Source organism: Clupea harengus, unplaced genomic scaffold (genome assembly GCF_900700415.2).
Source record: "Clupea harengus unplaced genomic scaffold, Ch_v2.0.2, whole genome shotgun sequence".
Classification (NCBI taxonomy): Eukaryota; Metazoa; Chordata; class Actinopteri; order Clupeiformes; family Clupeidae; genus Clupea; species Clupea harengus.
Genome location: NW_024879777.1, coordinates 37,490 through 56,607, shown reverse-complemented (window position 1 = coordinate 56,607; position 19,118 = coordinate 37,490). Strand labels below are relative to the sequence as shown.

Here is a 19,118-nt window from a genome sequence, read left to right as displayed (position 1 = left end):
AAGTATAATCCCAAGGGCAAACAAAAGACAATTATCCCATTTGTTATCCATGTACTGAATGTGTTGATTATGTAACGAAGAAAAGTAACTCACGGGTGAATAAACGATGTATTAATCACTCTGCTGGATATTCTGCCTGATACTGTACGCGATTTCAAAGGTGGTGAAAAAAAAAAAAAATTCCCCGTGGTCAACAGAGCCGAGTTGTTTTAGTGAAGTTTGTCTCCCCCTAGTGTATGAAAAAGTTATGTACATGTACAACTGCAAATGTTTCCACGTGAAGTCTTCTGGTGTGTGTAACTGATTAATATAGGATCTTAAATATATATATATATATATGAGATGTGGATGTATAACAGTGGTAGGTGTGGGGCTGTTTCATCTAAGTGAATGCTTATTCCCATGGCCAGGAATTAATGTAACCATCACCACACAAAAAGAGGAGAGAGTCTTGCCACCTAGTCAAAGTCAAAGTCGAAGTCAAACAGACCTGGACTTACGTATTTGAATTACGTATTTTCCCTGAGGGGTTATACATCTGTACTTGGCTTATTCCGTTTTAAGAAGCCTTGTTTGTTTTCTTTGCTCAAGCGTTTATTTTTTTGTGTGTAGAAGTTTGTTTGTTAAATATCAGTCATATAAAAGATTTTAAGAGAGATTTATAACTTGGAGAGCCCATATTGTCACATGGATCTGACTGATGTAAAATGAAAACAATCATTCCAATAAAAAGCTTTGTTTCACATGAAATTGTAACTCTGTATGGTAAATCACATTTTCTAAACAATGATGGAAGACAAGATCAAACACAGCCGTTCACATGTTTTGTTAGTCCTTTGCAGTAAAAGAAAGCATCCTGGCGTGGTTCACGGCCGAGAAAGGTTTTCAACATGACAGCCCCGTCTCTTGAGCCGCCTGCTTCCAGAATCACCTTTCTGTACTCCATCCCAACCTACACATCAGGAGAGGTTCTTTAGCATCTCGACACTATAGCTCTACTGCAGCACAATCAATATTAATTGCTGAGACTGATGACAAAAGAGGAAGAAAAAAACACAGGACAATTTGTAACAAAATAATTCTCAGCATAATAAGACAGATGATAGTAGGCATATTTATGCTGTTTGATCCAAATCTGTAAAGACACACACATACAGCACACTTTGAAAACGGTGAAAAGTTATGAAAGTGTACTGAGGCTCGTGATACCTTAGGGTTCATGATGCCCTCCTTTCTGAATCGACTGAAGTAGATGTCCATGGAGTAGACCTCACTCCATAAGTAGCCATAGTATTGACCATCATAACCCCCTGCCAGATGGCTGAAGCTGGCAGTCATGTTTGTGCCTGTAGAGAAGTAAGGCCGGCAGGAAACAAACAGGTGCTACACATTAATGTCAGGAATATTCACAAGCATGGATAAGTATAGGCATCTGCACACCCTCAAAATAAATGATCCTGTAGGGGGCGATATTCACTCTGCATGGAACAGAGACATCACTGCTGAATAAAGCTGGGTATGTGTAATTGCCCTGAAAAGTGCTTGTGATGGGCTAAACAACATCAAAGTCCGTGAACGAAAAACCTCAGAGTACATAGCATGTAGCGGTTTATCACAGTTAAGCCCACCATGAATCGCAAATCATGCATTACACACATATTAACAGAGATCTTTACTAAGAGTCATTCACTGTATGGCCTGTGCAAACCTCAAAGTGTGAGCTTTATACCATAACATCCTGATGACATCTGATGGTCACCAGAGACTGTAACTGAATACCTGGTGTTGCAGGGATGCCCAGGATGTCTTGGCAGTGCTTGGCAAATTCCTGGGCCGTGTCCGCCTGGGGTTTAGTGTGGAGGGACTGGTCCAATTTACTGAGCACAACCTGCCTCAGATTCATCAGACCTGCAGACAACAGACACACCACACAGGTGTCAATATTGAGCATTTGACAGTATTTTTCAATGAAGTCGCATATTGAGGTTAACCATCCAGTGGACAAACAGAGTGTTTGTTTAAAAAAAAAAAAAAACTGTCAAACTGTCATTTCTAAAATGACCACAGACACATATGATAATATGAGTCACCAGTGTTGGCGACCCGGGAGGCGATCAGCTTGTCCAGCAGGCGGTCTGGAATGGGGCTGCCATCCCTGTAGTGGCGAGACATGCGGTGCAGCGGCTCTCGTTCCCACACCCAGTTCTCCAGCATCTGAGAGGGAACCTCCACAAAGTCCGTTTCCACCAAGGTCCCGCTGAACTCCGCATACTGAGTCTACAAAGGTCAAAGGTCAGAAGCCATCCGCTGAGAAAACTTATATTACAAGATCACTAAAAGTCATTTAATAATGTAAACATTTTCTAAGAGTGAAAGAATACACATATTATAAACTTCATATTTATTGATATCCACAGTAAAATCCATAGTTTCTTTCCTGGGAAGTGAATGCATGCATGACCATTAAGAACTTCTTAGCCATACCTCAGAGAACGTAACATCATGTAAACACAAGGCAGACTCCTTGACTCAAAATGCAGGAGTGTATTTTGAGAGCTTGAAAAGTGCAAGCTTTCCCTGTTCCTGAATCCGGTGACCTTAATATCTTGCCAGACTTTGGCTGGAGGCTCACCCTGGAGCAGAGCTCATGCATGACGTGGCCAAACTCGTGGAAGAAGGTCTCCACTTCATGGTGCTGCATCAGCGAGGGGAAGGCGTCAGTTGGTTTGGTGAAGTTGGCCACCATAGCCGCCACTGGTATCATGCGCTTCCCATCAGGCCCCTGGCAGCCTGGCTGCAGACCGAAACAGGCAGCGTGTCCATACTTCCCCACTCTATAGACAAAGCAAACTAAGTCATCATCACATTGACGTGATCTCTAAAAGACGATACATTTCATGGCAAACTACTCAAGTGGAATGATATATGTAATGGTGAATGTATGATCAAATCTGCTCGTCATTAATTGTACATATGACGGGATCTTCACAAGATGCATTGCACCAACATCCACCATCACATAGAAAAATATTGTGATGTTGGCACCATGTAAAGATCCCCACACCCACACCTAAATAAAATACCTTTGATTTCTTGCTAGTATCTACCGGTCTGTGGTAGTGAAGTTGTTTGTGCAGTACCTGGGGTGCAGGTCCAGGTAGAACTGTCCAATCTTCTCTCCAGTGGTGCTGTCCAGCACAGAGTAGAGGCTGACGCTGTCATGCCACACATGGGCATGTTTCACCTGGCAGAAGGTCAGGCCAAGCAGGTCCTGGTATATTCCTAGAAGCCCTTCCTTTACCACCTCAAGTGGGAAGTACTCGATCAGCTTGTCCTTGTCCACAGAAAACTTCACCTGCTCCACCTGGTTCATATAGTAAGGCATGTCCCAGGCATGGATCTGTCCGTCAAAGTTGAGGCCCCGCCTCTTGCACTCTTTCTGTTTGAGTGACAGGATGACCTTCCTCTCCTGTACACCAAGTGGCTTCAACTTCTCATGAAACTCATCTGAAGTGAAAACACAAAAAATGCTTAAAAAACAACACCAATTCCTCCACACACAGAATGACACACACACAGATGACACAAGAGATTTATATGCAGAAACGGATACACAATACAAATAGCAATAAACCGCACCATCCATTCATAACATATTATTCATACCCATTCATAGATGCTTTTACACAAGGAAACAACAGCATTACGTGAAGGCCAAAGCACCACATACCTAGGAAGCGTGCTACTACACTTGAACTCTTGGCCATGTTCATCTCCAGCACATAGTCTGCATGGGTCTTAAAGCCAAGCATCTTGGCCATTTTGGCTCGTAGTTCAATCAGCCTCTCCAGGATAGGTGTGTTTTCCTATAAGACAGCCAGACAGTCACGTCACACACACACACACCCCTCCACGGTTTCATCTCCAGAAGTAATTTACAGAGTTCTCCAGAATCATTGGCACCCTTGTTAAAGATTATTGAAAAGGCTTATAAAAAAAAAATCGCTTTTCAGTTATTAATCTTAATCTTATATTGAAAATAGACAAATATCTTGCCTTTATTTGAGGTAAGTTTAGTTTGAGAATAAAACAACTAATAGTGAAACATTTAAAATTTTAAAACAAAATCATGTCACAATTATTGAAAAATTGAGGAAATGTAAATGAAGTATGATCCCACATATTTTCAACGTAGTTTGGCCTACGTCTAAGAAAATCATCAACGATTTCCTGTTTTATTGTGGTATAAAACACAAATCCCATAGTCACCCATCACCATGGGAAAGATTCAAGAACATTCCATTCAAAAAAGACAAAAGTGTGTTGACTTGCACAAATCAGGGAATGGATACTGAAAAGAAGCTACTAAGAAGCTACCATGAACCAGCCTGGAAGAGGAAGCAAGGTTATTTTGTCACCAGCCACAGCGAGGAGGATGGTCAGAGAAGTAAAACAATCTCCCAAGACCACAGTTTCAGGATTTCAGAATTTGGTACTATATATATGATATCACTTCCATGCCAACAAACTGGGGCTGTTTCTCCCCCAAAGGCTATGGTAGTATTGTTCGCATACATGGCATTATAGATGTTAAGTTTATTTTAAATGAAAATCTGGCTGCCTCTGCCAAGAAGCTAAAACTCAGTTGTTGCTGGGTCTTCTTGCAGGACAACGATCCAAAGCACACATCAAAATCCACTCAAAAATTCAAAAGCTTTTGAAAATCAAGCTTTTGCCATGGCCATCCCAGTCCCCTGATCTAAATCCAATTGAAAACTTGTAGGTAAAGGAAAGATTGCACAAGCAAAGACCAACCTTGAGAGATTCTGCATTGAGGAATGATCAAAAATCCCTTCTTCTGTGTCTAACAAGTCTTATATAAGATATTACATTACATTACTTTTTTCTTGTGGTAAATAATATATTTTCTGTATTTGCTGAGTTAAGACAACATTTGATACAAAATGAGGGGCATTTTCATCAGCCTTTGTGACTCATATATAAATAATGGTGCCAATAATTCTGGAGGGCACTGTATGAAACAGACAGCATCAATGTAATTGCAGCCTTTACCTCCTTACAGCGGCTGTGGAAAGCCTCCTCCATCTTGCGTCTGGTTTCCGGGACGTGACACCTTTTCATTAGCGGATAGTAGTGGGGATACGCTAGAGTGACTTTGAAACGGCCGTCTTCGAGTCTGTTTAGACCGTTCATGTAGCTTTCAGCCAGACCACCTCATATGACACAGCATGAAGAATAAAACAATTAGAGAGAGACAGACAGAAAAAAAGAAATGGAGAGAGATAAAGATATATATATATACTTATTTAAAGTACTTACCCAATTCTTCTTCAGTGAACGACAGGCAGGTATTGTCTTCATTAAGATTACTACTGAAGTCAATTGATAATTCACTTATCGTTTTAGATATGGATGTAATCTCCTAAACAAAGAAGACATTTTTAGAGTTTTCCCAATTATTCAGTGGGTAAGTAATATCGTGAGCATACTGTGTGCATACCGTGAGCCTTGTCAATGCACTCACCTCCTGGGTCTCCTTTGATAAATGCAGCCCATTCCTCTTCCCCAGTGTGATCAGTCTCTCTACAAATCGCTCTGTCTCTGATGAGAGGCCATTTAGCTTCTTCTCCTACAAAATAGCATATTAGTTCTGTGTCTGTTTTAACCAGAGGCACAGACATGTACTAATAACAAAAGCTGCATAGAGATCCTTGGAGTGATAATACCAGAAGACAAAGGTTACAAAACTGCCATCATGTAAATATAAATATTTATTACAATTATATCGTTTGTATTGGAAAACATTCTTTCTGTTTAAACAAAACTTTTCTTTTTTGCTTTTTATGAATCTAGTTAAATGCTGAACAGTTTGCTGAACAGCTCTGTAATGCAACTCGTTCGCAACAAACATCTCTCTCCGAAAAAAAGATGTTACGTTCCTTGTTTGGAGAAGGAAGTATCAATATGTCAAAAGAGGTGTTTTAGTAACCGTGACAAAAATGAATGTGATTTGCTGGGAAGACGACTGCCGGATTTTGCAGGTGAATCTCCTCATTGGAGCTGTTACAGTTCAGCCTCGAGATGACCGCAAAGAACAGAAGTGCTATTTTCTGAAGAGTTGTTACCACAACATGAAACATTGGCCATGATTCAACATCAAAGATACATTTAGTTCAGAACATGGATGACTCGTGTGTTTCTAATCACAACTATAGGCATGTGATGTTCCCAAGAGAAATGCGTATTCAGTGCTTGACTGTTCCAGCAAATTAGGATGGACAGACATTTGACTATGTTGTTGTTGTTGTTGTTGTTGTTGTTGTTGTTGTCAGTAACTTCTCAAAAGCTTTTTCACAGTAACCTCACTGAACATAAATATATTTAGGAAAAACATAAATATAGGTACAGACCTTTAAAACTGAATCTAGCACAGTCTGCCACTATAGCATCTCACAACATCTGTTAATCAAATTATTAGATTTTCCAATGCAAAAATTTGATCTGTTTTTGAAACTCAACTGTTCAAGCCCAGTGACATGGGCACAGTGCGCACAGCTCTGAAATAGCCTGCTTCTCTCCAGCCACTGGTGGAGAGAATAGTTGGCTACTGTTCTTCCGTCATCTGCCAAGCCTGACCCTCTGCCAGACACAGGAACTCTCCTGATCACATGACCACATGCAGAGAGGGGGCACAAGTACCAGCTCCTTCCCTCTCATGACAGTGAAGACTTCATCTGCACCCATATCCACAGCTCAATCAAAGTGGCAATACAGACAATAAATACTCTGGAACAAACGTTTAACATCAGCATAATAACTTTTAACATCGCAGCACAGTCATAGTGACATACCCTGGACTAAGTAGGGTCTTTTCGTGTCTCAATAGACCATGTTCAACTGAATAGACTTGAATAGGTGTGACATTCTTTTTGGATGTTGTTGGACCATTTCAGTTCCTGATTAGAGGCCAGGAAAGATCCAGAGACAAATCCTTAAATTCCTTAATGTATATGACAATGATGTAAGACCATGTATTTCAGAAGGCATGGCACAACACTGTTACTTCTGTTAATTATTATTTCTGGCTTAGTTCTTGTATTGCATTTGTTTATATATTCGGGACCTAAAAATGTACATGCATAAAATCTTTAAACATTACACCTGGACTGAGTCACAAGACCTGACCCTACTCATTGACCGTGGTTACATGCATTCCAATTACTGGCTTAATCGGACTGAAATAGAATGATCCCTTTCATGTAAACACCTTTGTTCGAATAATTGCGGTCCGACTACGATCTCAGTTGATAATTCGGACATCGCGGCATATAAACGGTGAATTGGATTAGGAACTGGACTTTGCGTCTTTGCGCATGCATGACAGGTGGAGCAATGCCTTCCTTTATAGACACCAACAATCATACACTCCCATTGCACTCAAACAACCACACTCAAATGAGGAGATATTGTATCAATTAGCCTATTAAATATTGTATTGTATTAATTGCACAGAGTTCCAGTGGCGCCTGCAGCCGTACGGCTGTACGCACTGTGCGTACCTTCTGCTACGCGAGAAGAAAAAAAAAATATCATGAAAGCATATTTATTACAATGGGGAAACTGCAGACTCACCTTTTATCTTTCACCTTTGAATAATGTAACTTATAAACACGTCGGCCCAGCAGAAACAAACAAACAACGCGATGGACAACCCAAGAGGCAACACGCATTTCTGGACCGATGAACAGACGCGATTCATGCTCAATCAACTGTTGTTGTTGTTGGTAGTGGTGAAGAGGTCAAGCGGAAATGGCTGGATCACCACTAGTTGTAATGAAAACAGCGGCACCTATCGTATCGGATATGACATGCTTTCGGCCAATGATTCGATTTATTCACTGCCATGTATATTAGGATAATAGCAGTTGCCCCAAAAAATAGCATAGTCCGACTAAAGCAAGATTCGAATTGATACCATCATGGAAACGCACTGAGTGTCTCCTCTCTGTAAAAGAGACTGTGACACATTACCTGCAGAACAATGAGCCTCTGGAAGATGTCCTCCCTCATGCTCAACTCCACATCAAAGTCAGCCAGCCGCTTGTCTGCCTCCGTGCTCGCCGAGCGGATATCTTTGCATGCAGATACGAACTGGGGGAAGTCCAAGACGTGTCGGGATGCTAAGGAGTACAGGTTTATCTGTGAGATCGACTGGAACAATCTTGGAGGTCACAAGAGATATAAATGTTTGGTCCCAAAGCTTTTCTTTTGTGTAAAGTATTAGTAAAGTACATAAATTAAGTGTTTTCTAGAGCAACAATAATGATAAGAGAGAGATTTCCCCAACATCACTGTGCCTCGACTCCTGAGTTTCCCAGGGCCTGAAAAATGCATAGCAACACAAGGGAAGCTCTGCCTTTTCAGTGTGCTTTCAAAATAATGATCACGGTAGGTCTAGAAATCAGTTTTATTGATTGCCCACATAAAGTCCACACATGACAAGGACACAAATTTGTTTTCTGGACTGTATGTAAACTGAATGCCCACAAAGGATCATACTCACAGGCATAGTGTAACTTTGCATCGGCCAGGGGCTTCAGAGTATTTTCAATGGTGACTTTACTAACATCCAGAGCTCCAATGGTGTCAAAATCCTGTCGGACTCTCTGAATCAGCCTCTCTGTCTGTTCCTGGATCAGTGCAGGGGTTAGATCCCATCTCAGATTGTTCTTGTTGTCAGCAGAGTCTGAGCAGCTTTTTGCTGAAATCACCAGTCCATTCTGAAGGGTCATGGCCACACGCGACCTGGCATGCAAGATCCTGAAGGAATAAAGCAAATGACATCCGTAATCCACACCTTTATGACCCTAAATCAGTTTTATAAACGGACTGAGTCAAAATAAGTAACTATTCATACAATGACATAGTCTCCACTCCAATATTTTTTTATTAGCGTAGTAACAACAGTAATGGCCAGTGTTCAGCTATTAGCTGTTGAAAATATATCAAGAACTGGTTCAAGGCTTTTCTGGCTATGAGTTCTCAAGGCTATCTGAAGACCCACGCAAGCACGCTCAGTCACGACCCAGGGGTTCTTAAATAAACAAGTGATAAATACCAGAAAATCACACCCCCGATCTAGAAATTCGATCCTGCGGGCCAGAGACATACTGCGAATAGTTTCTGTGCTAATGATGGATAGGCTATGAAACTTTTCCCCCAGGACCAATGTTACTCAAGAGTGACACTGTGGGCTTCTCAATATCACTCCAGGTCACAAAAATCACATGCTACTATCGTGAACACTTGTAAAAGCAAATATGTCTATTTGATCCGTTAACGATAGACGTTTAATAAACGCAAAGCATAAAATCTAATTGGATTTATAAAACCTGACGCTCTCTTGCGGGCATGGTATGCCTGACTAAATGCCAAGAGTCATAATTCACACAGCGGTTAATTTAAGTGTCCCTCTTGGTCTTAAGGCTCGCAGTCACACACATCTGATCAAGAATAAACAGGGACGGAATTAATGGCAGAAGTCAGTTACCTGTTTCCCCTGCGACATACTAAAATGCTGAGAGAAAACATCACATGCCAAGAGTATCATGCGATTTTTTCGTGCAAACAGGTTAACTTAGCGTCCTTCGTTTACTGTGGAGCAGACTCGCCTGTGTATCTCTCAGGTTCACTTCCGTTGAGTATGCGCAGGCGCTTGAGGGAGCATCGATCTGGACCGAAGTTTCATGACGGTGTGACAGCCGACAGCTGCAAAACATTCCAGGTAGGTGGGCGGGCGCCCCCATAGCATCCTTGTACACAATCTTATTTTTTACCGATTTGTGCCATGCAGCTTAGATTCGGGAAATTCGGGACCCGCCTCTGATTCTCATATCATAGGATAAAGCAATGACTTGTCTTGCGGTCATTATAGCGACATGCTGTATAATCATAAATTGAAAGACGTTTCCTATATTCGTTGAGTGGCTACGTGCGTTTGATTAAATCTGGTGACGTCCCAGAAAAGAAAAGAGGGCGCAGACTGAAATGCTAATAGTACACCATAGCCTATACTGACTCCCATATTGGTATTACATCACAGTTTGTGCTGCACCATACGTACAACACAACGTGTGTTATTGTGGGCTGCACGCATGAGATGAAGCGATCCCCGCGTAGACTCCGGCTCCGAGGGTGATGCCGTCTGATCTCGATTATGTAATTAGTGCATCGATGTTAATCTGTTTTATGTCGTACTTGATGTCATCTAAAGAATTTACATCAAAACCCTAAATCGAGGGCAAGCCCTTAAACTTTGACAGCCTTGTCCTACAGAGTTAACCATATGGTCTTTGCTGACTTTAGTGCTAGACACTATCGATTAAGAAGATGATGGTGGCATATTATACTTTTAGATAGCCTACAACTTATTCGGAGAGAAAGGTCGGTGGAGATATTAAGTTATCATTCACTATCACTTCACTTGTGTTATTGCAGGTTGTCATAGACAGACTATACTGTAATAAGCCAGAAGTAACTTTTTTCAATATAGGACCCTGATGCGTTCCTTTGTCTCCACAGTGAGTATGTCTGTGGAAAAGCGCTTGGCATTCTCCATCGTGCAGTTCCTCAGAGAACAAACACACCAGGGGTCTCTCAGCTCTGATGAGCAGGAAAGCCTCGAAGGTATGCCAGCGTCTCCCTTGAGTTACTCACATAAAAGGTGTGGTAAACAACTTGTATAAACACCAATCTGTGTTTAAAAGATAGCAATGGAATTGTGTTATGAGATAGAAAAGATGCTACTTGATGCTTGTGTAGTCTAGTAAGTTCTCTAATATTATGGATTCAATGCTCAGGACACACAACCACTGAAGCCTGTTAAAACAGCTTGATACAAAGCAGTCCTTCACTTCACTGCATATGGATGTGGATAAATGATTGAATGCTGCTACTGTCTGTTCTTGCTCATAGTTGCAATACAATGCTTGGAGACCACATTTAAGATCAGCCCCAGCGAGTGTCACTTGGCTGCTCCTCAACCTCTGACTGAGATCTTCCTCAATTCCCTGCTCAAGGTGGGCTGGATTAGACTTAACAGTATCTTACGTGTCTGTGTCTGTGATAACAAGTGCATCGTTGGTTGTAGATACTGGTAGGTAAAGGCAGGTGTACACTCTATGGTTTAAATAAAGCCACTTTAATTAAGCCGCCTTATTGACCACTAAGGCATGGTGTGACACCATGTCAAGGGCAGGATATTCCTCCTGAGCAAGGATCAACGATGCCACTTCCTTGAAAGTCAGCGATGAACCAGTGATAAACCAGTAGTAGCAGAGTTGTGATATAAGGGGCAGGGACAGAGCACTTACAGTTACTAAGTCACTGGTGACAGGCCATGCCCCATGCTAGGAGGTTTCCTGGGGAAATTGATGACGGATGGTGACTGTCTTCTTCCTGCTCTCTCAGAATGACAATCTGACCGCCCCAGAAACCTCCCCTCTCCCAGAGGATATAGAGAGGGCAGAGCAGTTGAAAAATGAAGGTAAGAGCTGCTTGTGTATTTTTAATCTCGAGTTAATAGTCCTTCTGTCAAGCTAGATTTTGGAAGCATCTCTAACATCGCTTCAAATACAGCTGTTTCAAATTTCAATGAAGAATAAGTATTTGTAATAATAAAAACATATGTCAGTTTGAGAAACAGCAGCAGCTGATTTTACAAAAGCCAGACAAAGTCATATTGTTGCCGTTCATATCTTACCCTGCAGGTAACAATCACATGAAGGAGGAGAACTACACCTCTGCTCTGGACTGCTACACAAAAGCCATTGACCTGGACCAAAGAAATGCTGTTTACTACTGTAACAGGTGCTGTGAACTCTGCTCTGTGCAGGGCAGAGGTCATTTGGCTTTTTGACCCCATGTTATTATAAGTAGTGCATAATTGAGTGCATGGCATGGAGTTCAGAAAGAGGGAAAGGAGAAGAGGTAAAAAGGAGAAAATACTTGAAGCAAGGACTGTATGTGTACATAGAGTGGGTCTACATAGAGCGCTCAATTTCTCTGCAATATAAGGATATACCCTGTTCCCACTCACACTGAAAGCTATGATGATGATGGTGTTGTGTGGGAATGGGAGAAATACGGGAAAGTTGAACCATTTATCTGTCCCCTGGTAACCTATTAACATTAGGGACAATCTTCTGCTACGGCTCCAGTGGGAGTTGGTCCGCTCTCGCCTGTTTTACACGTCTCGCGGTGGTTTGTGCTCTGTAGTATTTCAAAACAATCAGGTGGGAATACACAACACCAGTGACTGTGCTGTTATGGAAAACTGAGATGAGTGTTGTTATATATGCCATGTTGTTTTTACCTGATACATTAACATATTTCGTATGTGAAAGGGGTTATACGGTCAGGTGGGAGTACTTGACACCCATGACTTTACCGTTGTAGAAGGCTGAGTGGGAGTGAAAATTTGCCATCCATTCTCTGTTGTTTTTATCTGATACAGTCATTTTCATATCTGAAAGGGGCTGTATAGAAGTAGTTAGGATGTAGCTGCAAATTACATTAGTTTATCTTGTATTGTATGGTTAGTATGGGTCTGAGTGAGTGAATTTGCGAATTTCACATATGCTTACAACATAAATGTGCATTATATGTGCATGGAAAACTCTTTGTACGAAAATGATGTTGGAACCTTGTTGGCTTTGTGGAACCTTGTAGGGTCATGCTATGCACCCCAACACCCAAAATGGGTCTCCCACAGTGGCCAATCTGAGACAAAAAAATATTTGTGCTTTACCGTCATCTTTGTGAAAGCCAAGACAGCCCTCTCAGTTTGGGAGGCCTGGCACTTATCTGTGTGTGTGTGTGGCTGTGCTCTCCTTAGGGCAGCGGCGCACAGTAAACTGGGTCACTACACCGAGGCCACAGTAGACTGTGAGAGAGCCATAGCAATTGACCCCACCTACAGCAAGGCGTACGGGCGAATGGGGTAAGTCCTGATTACTGAAATTTGCCATTGCTTTTCGTGGGATATCCTCTTACATTTTATTTAACTGTAAATTAAGGGTTTTTTTTTCCTTTGGAACCAGTTAAAGGACCCTTTTAAGCTTAATGACCATGTTATGATTGAAATACAAGATGTTTTAAATGTGTACGGTCAAATGTTAGGTCTCGATTGTGCAATCTATCTCTACCTAGACTCACCTGTTTTTAAATGGCACCTGGCCTGTGGGGATTTAAACCAGCCCCACAACCAACACACCCAAGAGATCCCAGATGTTTTTCTTTTTAAAAGTCATTCCATTTTCTTTTCTGTGTAAAGGCTGGCTTTGACATCCATGAGTAAATATCCAGAAGCTATCGCCTACTTTAAGAAGGCATTGGTGCTCGACCCAGAAAACGACACCTACAAGTCCAACCTGAAGATTGCAGAGCAGAAACAAAAAGAGGTGTCCAGTCAGGTAGTTTAATTGTCTGAAATTCGACAATTTTTCCAGTAATTTTAATTGGATTTCGATACACTGTATTGCTAGTTGTGTTTCCGAAAGGTTGTAAAGTTTTGAAGATAATTATAAGCTATGACGAAGGCATTATCAAATAAAATCAAACATAAGTCATATTGTAAGAGAATCAAGCTCAGCTCACAATGCCTCAAAGAAAATCACGTGGCTTTATCGCTATTCTTTAAAATTCTTGCCCCAGAGGGGAAACTTTATATAAAAGATTATACATTTGTCAGTTCTAGTATATATGGCTGCTTGCTGAATATCCTCATTATGTCATATAATGGGGTCAAGAGCATACAAGATCACTAAAGCTGTGAATGCCATATTGTCCTGAAAATGACTATATACTATCGCTATATACTCTACTCTAATCATCATGGATTTGTTTTTCCTAAACAGACTGCCACAGGATTGGGTTTTGACATGGCCAGCCTCATCAACAACCCTGCATTCATAAGTATGGTAAGGATACATGGTCTTCAGAAAACCCTTGCTCCATCTGCTAATCAGTTGTTTTGTTATGAGACATTTATACGGCCTTAGTTACATAACTCTAGTCCAAGACTATGGATCTTAAACATTACTTGGCAGTTCATTCAACATATCAACTGTTAACAGATATCAACTGTTCAGTGAGGGCAACCGGGACTGGATAATGTATAAATAATGTATCCATAAATAAGACATCCCTAAATATCTCTAGGGCATTGATCTCTCATACCTACTTTATGGTCTTCCATTATGAGGCATTTTTGCAATGTGCTCCACATGACTGCCAGGGCTTCAGTGAATGGGATATGGGCCATTGTTAGCAGGCTTTTGCATGGGGAGGGGCTAGTGGAATGTTGGCAGACAGAATGCCAGACAGGCAGAGCATAGCTAATGCAGAAATGGACTTCCTCTGACTTTCTCTGACTACCAATATAGCTCCATCTTGGATTACACTGTTTGATGTAGTATTGTATGTTAGCTTATGATGTGAAAGTTCTTATTTTAAGCCTATTCTGAATGATAGGCGAGGTAATCAGAGAAACTTCCAATCGGAGATTTCTGTAATAGAAGTTTCCATTGCCTCAGGTTTGTCAGCTGATGTGTTGGCTTACATTTTTTCAAAATTACAAATCTGTAATTGTTTTTTACGTGCCTTTATAATTGTTCCTTATAGGCTGCAAGTGTCATGCACAACCAACAGGTGCAACAACTGTAAGTGTGCTTATCTGTGTGTATGCATGCCGATGCCAACAGTTGTTAAATTACACCGAACAGGATGTTTTGGAGACCAAATGGATTAACAGTGTTTACCTAGAAACCCTGTTTGTGTGAGAGGTAGAGGGTGTGTGTGTGTGTATTAAAAGTCCTTCTGTGGTATTCAGCATGTCAGGAATGATGACCAACGCTGTGGGAGACCATGCTGCTGGGGTGGGTGGTCTGTCGGACATCTCCAGTCTGATTGAGGCGTGAGTATGGAGTTCTGCAACGTAGTACACTAGCTTTACAGCACTATTCGGTATTTACACCTATCAGTTCTGTCCCTCAGCATTCTGGGGGCCAAGCAGCGAAGCTGTGTAGGCACCCATTGTGTTTCTACCTTTTCTTATTGTTATAAATATTCCTGATCTTCTTTCTTCCTTTGCCATTTGAGTCTATGGCAGGCCCTAGGATTGTATGGTAAAACGTTTTGAAATTGGGGACACTGATTGGGGACAGTCCCCTGATTCTTGTTCATGTCTGTGCGTCGAGCCCTCTAGCACCACAAATGGGTCAAAGTTGGAGGCGCATTTGTTCGCGTTACTTTTAAACTGTATGCCGTATTTTCAAAAAACGAGGTACCGACGGATTATGCACCCTGTGATGTCAATTTCCGCCATATTGGATTTTATGATAAAGCTTAACAATTTTTCACAGACCACAATGTTTTTTTCAATCTTGTCTTGTCAAACTTATTGATGTGGCTACCTTATTGGATTTTATGGAAAGGTTTAAAGAAAAAAAATTCAAAGGCCAAAATGTATTTTGATGTTCTTCAGACTTCAAAAGTTATCAGATAGATTTTAGATTTTTGAAACTGTTTGTCCATTCAAAATCGACAACAAAGCCACCAAACAGGAAGTGAGATCATATCTCAGAAACTATTTGATGTTGACACCAAACTTGGTATATGCTTTCATGACCCCTTCCTGTCTTATAAAAGTGTGTGTTATGTCTGATGATGTCTTGATCCCAAGGCTGGGACATAACAACCTATTCAATTCATGTGTGTGAGAAACTGAACATTTCTTCTCACTGTTTCGAACATTCCGCACTGTTTTACCGCGAATGCGACATTGACGTTAACTCCATTCATTCTCACACACACACGCACGCAGCCACAATAACACAGCGTCTTCCTCTAGTTTGCATAAGATGTGAACCATGAACATTGTTGAGAGTGTTGTTGGGTGTTTTGTGGGTTTGTGGTGTTTGTTTGTTATACGATGTGAGACTGTAATGGTGTCGGGTGTTTACCGCAAATGGGTGTATTGTTTGGTCTGCCGCGATATACAGCACTCATACATAATATTTGCATACACCTGCTGTTGTTCAATTCTACTTATATATATATATATATATATATATATATATATATATATATACACACACACACACACACACACACACACACACACACACACACACACACACACACTGGGTACCCACCATCTCATCCATTTACCATTTGCATTGCAATAACATCCATAAACTGGTTCAGATACATATACTCACACTTCCTGGTTCTCACGCTTCCACATACTGGTCCCAACGCGAAAGCGCGCTCGCGCTTGGATAGCACTTTTACATTGTGTCACTAGTGGAGGGAGCGGGGCATTATTTCACAGGGGTGTTTGTCGTGTTCACATTTCATTTAGGTAATAACTATGCATTGTAGGGTGATTTGCTAATGGGTTAAATGGTGTTTGAGTGATTTATATGGAGATATGTTATTTGAATGTATAATTGAATATAATAACATGAATGAATGGTTTTGTTAATAAGATGCACAATGTGCTTTGCTTCCCCATATTCATGGGTTGGCCCTATTAGGCCAATTAGGGGCAATAGCTAGGCCTTCTTAAGAGGCTAGCTCAGTGCCATTCAAGGGGTGGAGGTAGAAGGACAGCTTTCCTGCTGCGAGGAGTTGTCTGTCACGGTAACACTGTTACGCTACATGGTGATATTGAAACTTTGTTTTTGTTTAAAGTACTTTGTTTTGTGCTTATTCGTACTTTTGCTAAATCCAGAAACTGGAAAGAAAATAAATCTTTTTGTATGTAAGAAAGTGAACCACTGCTCCAGCAATTCTTTTAACCACCATCTCCAAGTCCACATCCCTAATCGTGGGCTGGCCGCGCCGGTCACTCACAATGTGACCAAATTCAAAACCTTAAAACATTTTCAGCTGCCACAAATGGCACAGATTATCTTCAGATAAAGACTCACAAAAGTTTTTCTTTTTTAAACCATTTGTCCGTTACAGCCAATCGAATTCGGTAGCGAAGTCGCCAAACAGGAAGTAAGCTCATATCTCGGCCAATCTTTGGTCAATTGACATGAAACGTGCTTATACAGTCATGCCCCTTGACATAATTTCATGAAGCATGGCAACTATGTCCTGCTGGGCTGCTTTGCCCCCCTCATCGCTGCTTGTAGTTATATTGATATTCAGTGTTTTACTCTTCTCTTTTTTCTGTTTTAAATCTTGCAAAGCATCATCAAAAAAAATAAACCTTCTAGTACCATTGTGCATTTTAGATATGGGAATCTCTAATGTGGCTCAAGGTAATGAACATATGTGTGTGCTTTCTGAGTGTTAATTGTCCTCACATATCCACCGTGTCTTTGTGTCTCAGAGGCCAGCAGTTTGCCCAGCAGATCCAGCAACAGAACCCGGAGTTGATCGAGCAGCTGAGGAACCACATCCGCAGCCGCTCCTTCAGTGGCAGCGCAGAGGAACACTCCTGAGCCTGAGGGTGGGCCGCCACACCTCAGCCAACATGGCTTGCTCACAGCTTTAGCATGGTTGCGAGATAAAATACATGAGAAATGCAATTGAAGAAACATACTTGGTTGACCAACTCAATGGCAGAATGGTGTCATCCCTTCTGCCATAATTATAAATACTATTACTTCCAATCAGTGGCCTGGTCAGTGAGAAGTTAAGGATAATGTAACTACATTATAGTCATAATGTCCGACCCACAGAATTTTAAGCACTGACAGAACATTAATTATGAGCTTTGAATATATGTTTAACAAAATACAACTGGTCAAACCTCTATGTCTCTTTATAATGGGGCCTCCAGTGACTGGGCTGTTCACTGAGAAATAGAGGACATGGAAATGTACATGAAGCTGTATTGAAACAGATCCTCTTCTCTGTGCGCAGGTGTGCATGAGAGAGTGAGTAAGAGTGCAAGTCCAGTGGAGGAAACGAAGGCGATCCGTCTCCACCCTTTCTTTCTGATCACCAGTGGAGAGGGCGAGAGAGGCACGGGAGATGGAAGATGGAAGATGGGGACAGCCCAGAGGCATTCTGGGAGAAACAGAGGGCAGGAGAGCGACATCACGGTCCGATTTTGACACTCTCACCCACCCCATACTTCATTCACATCGGCACGGATGGGAGACATCTCATGAAAGGTGTAAGTCGCGAGGGACTGTGGTTGAATGCTCTGCTGTGTTGAATTCTGGGATGCCGTGTGTAGTGTCACAATAAGACCCCTTCTATTTTTGTGTGCACAGAAATGAAACATCATTCACCGGTAGACTGGGTTTGTTGCATTTCCTGTTTCGTGGCAGTGTGCAAAAACGTCTTCAGCTCTTTTCATGACTGTAGCTGGCTGTGGCACATCAGAGTTTTTCCATCTTATTTTTAACGCCATTTATTACAATTAAGCATTATTTTGTGCCTATTGATTACATAGAATCACCAATACTTTATATGTATACCCACGTGTACGTATGAAGTAGGGTTACGTTTGACGACACTTTATGACAATGACAGTTTGTTCATTTTAGGGAACAGTAGACATATTTGTGGTGACATTACTAGCAGTACTCTGATATGATTGGAGCAGTGTTAATATGCCGGGTGGCGGCCTTATTGATTTTGCATGCTCTAGATCTGACATTTAAATGGAGAGTAAGAATATGCTTGAGAATACAAAACAGTGTCATGTTTTGCCAGAGATATGTTAATAAATGTCTTCAAACTCTCAGTTGAATTTTGCATTCTGTCCTAACATAAACGATAACACATGGTCATAGTTCATAAGTTTAGTTCATGTTCAAATTGCCAGAATATTTCCAAAGACCAGACTGTGAACTAGTTGCATTCCCCTTGATGTCTCTCAGACCCGCATGTGCTCATCACATAAATTACACAAGTACTCACTTGCGCATGACATTTATGTTAGGTTGTGGTGCTGGGTGGTAATGATTTCAAAATCAAGGGTTCGAGGGGCACAGATGGGAATTGGGTAGACTACAGTGCAAGGAAATAGGAATACCTGTATTTTACCTGTGGAATGGACCCAGGGTTAG

At 41.4% G+C, this 19,118-nt stretch overlaps 2 protein-coding genes across 3 annotated transcripts; one reads left to right on the top strand and one right to left on the bottom strand.

Annotated features, from left to right (window-relative positions):
• Positions 1 to 642: 642 nt before the first annotated feature.
• nln (neurolysin (metallopeptidase M3 family)) lies at positions 643 to 16,333 on the bottom strand. 2 transcript variants are annotated; one of them, XM_042705080.1, is made up of 13 exons: positions 16,302 to 16,333; positions 8,585 to 8,841; positions 8,053 to 8,201; positions 5,546 to 5,650; positions 5,341 to 5,443; positions 5,074 to 5,234; positions 3,731 to 3,866; positions 3,141 to 3,507; positions 2,633 to 2,834; positions 2,091 to 2,277; positions 1,780 to 1,908; positions 1,210 to 1,346; positions 643 to 952 (listed from the first exon to the last, which is right to left on the bottom strand). In XM_042705080.1, exons 1-13 carry the CDS (start codon positions 16,325 to 16,327, stop codon positions 803 to 805), a joined length of 2,109 nt encoding a protein of 702 aa, XP_042561014.1. In that variant the 5' UTR covers positions 16,328 to 16,333; the 3' UTR covers positions 643 to 802. The 2 variants fall into 2 exon arrangements, with proteins under 2 accessions (XP_042561014.1, XP_042561013.1); XM_042705079.1 differs by lacking the exon at positions 16,302 to 16,333 and adding an exon at positions 9,572 to 9,806.
• On the top strand, positions 9,708 to 18,793 carry sgtb (small glutamine rich tetratricopeptide repeat co-chaperone beta). The gene is made up of 12 exons (XM_042705087.1): positions 9,708 to 9,805; positions 10,603 to 10,707; positions 10,996 to 11,099; positions 11,491 to 11,566; positions 11,790 to 11,889; positions 12,917 to 13,021; positions 13,355 to 13,493; positions 13,938 to 14,000; positions 14,704 to 14,741; positions 14,912 to 14,995; positions 17,426 to 17,545; positions 17,962 to 18,793. The coding sequence occupies exons 2-11, from the start codon at positions 10,608 to 10,610 to the stop codon at positions 17,535 to 17,537; spliced, it is 921 nt and encodes a 306-aa protein (XP_042561021.1). The 5' UTR covers positions 9,708 to 9,805; positions 10,603 to 10,607; the 3' UTR covers positions 17,538 to 17,545; positions 17,962 to 18,793.
• The last annotated feature ends 325 nt before the right edge of the window (positions 18,794 to 19,118 follow it).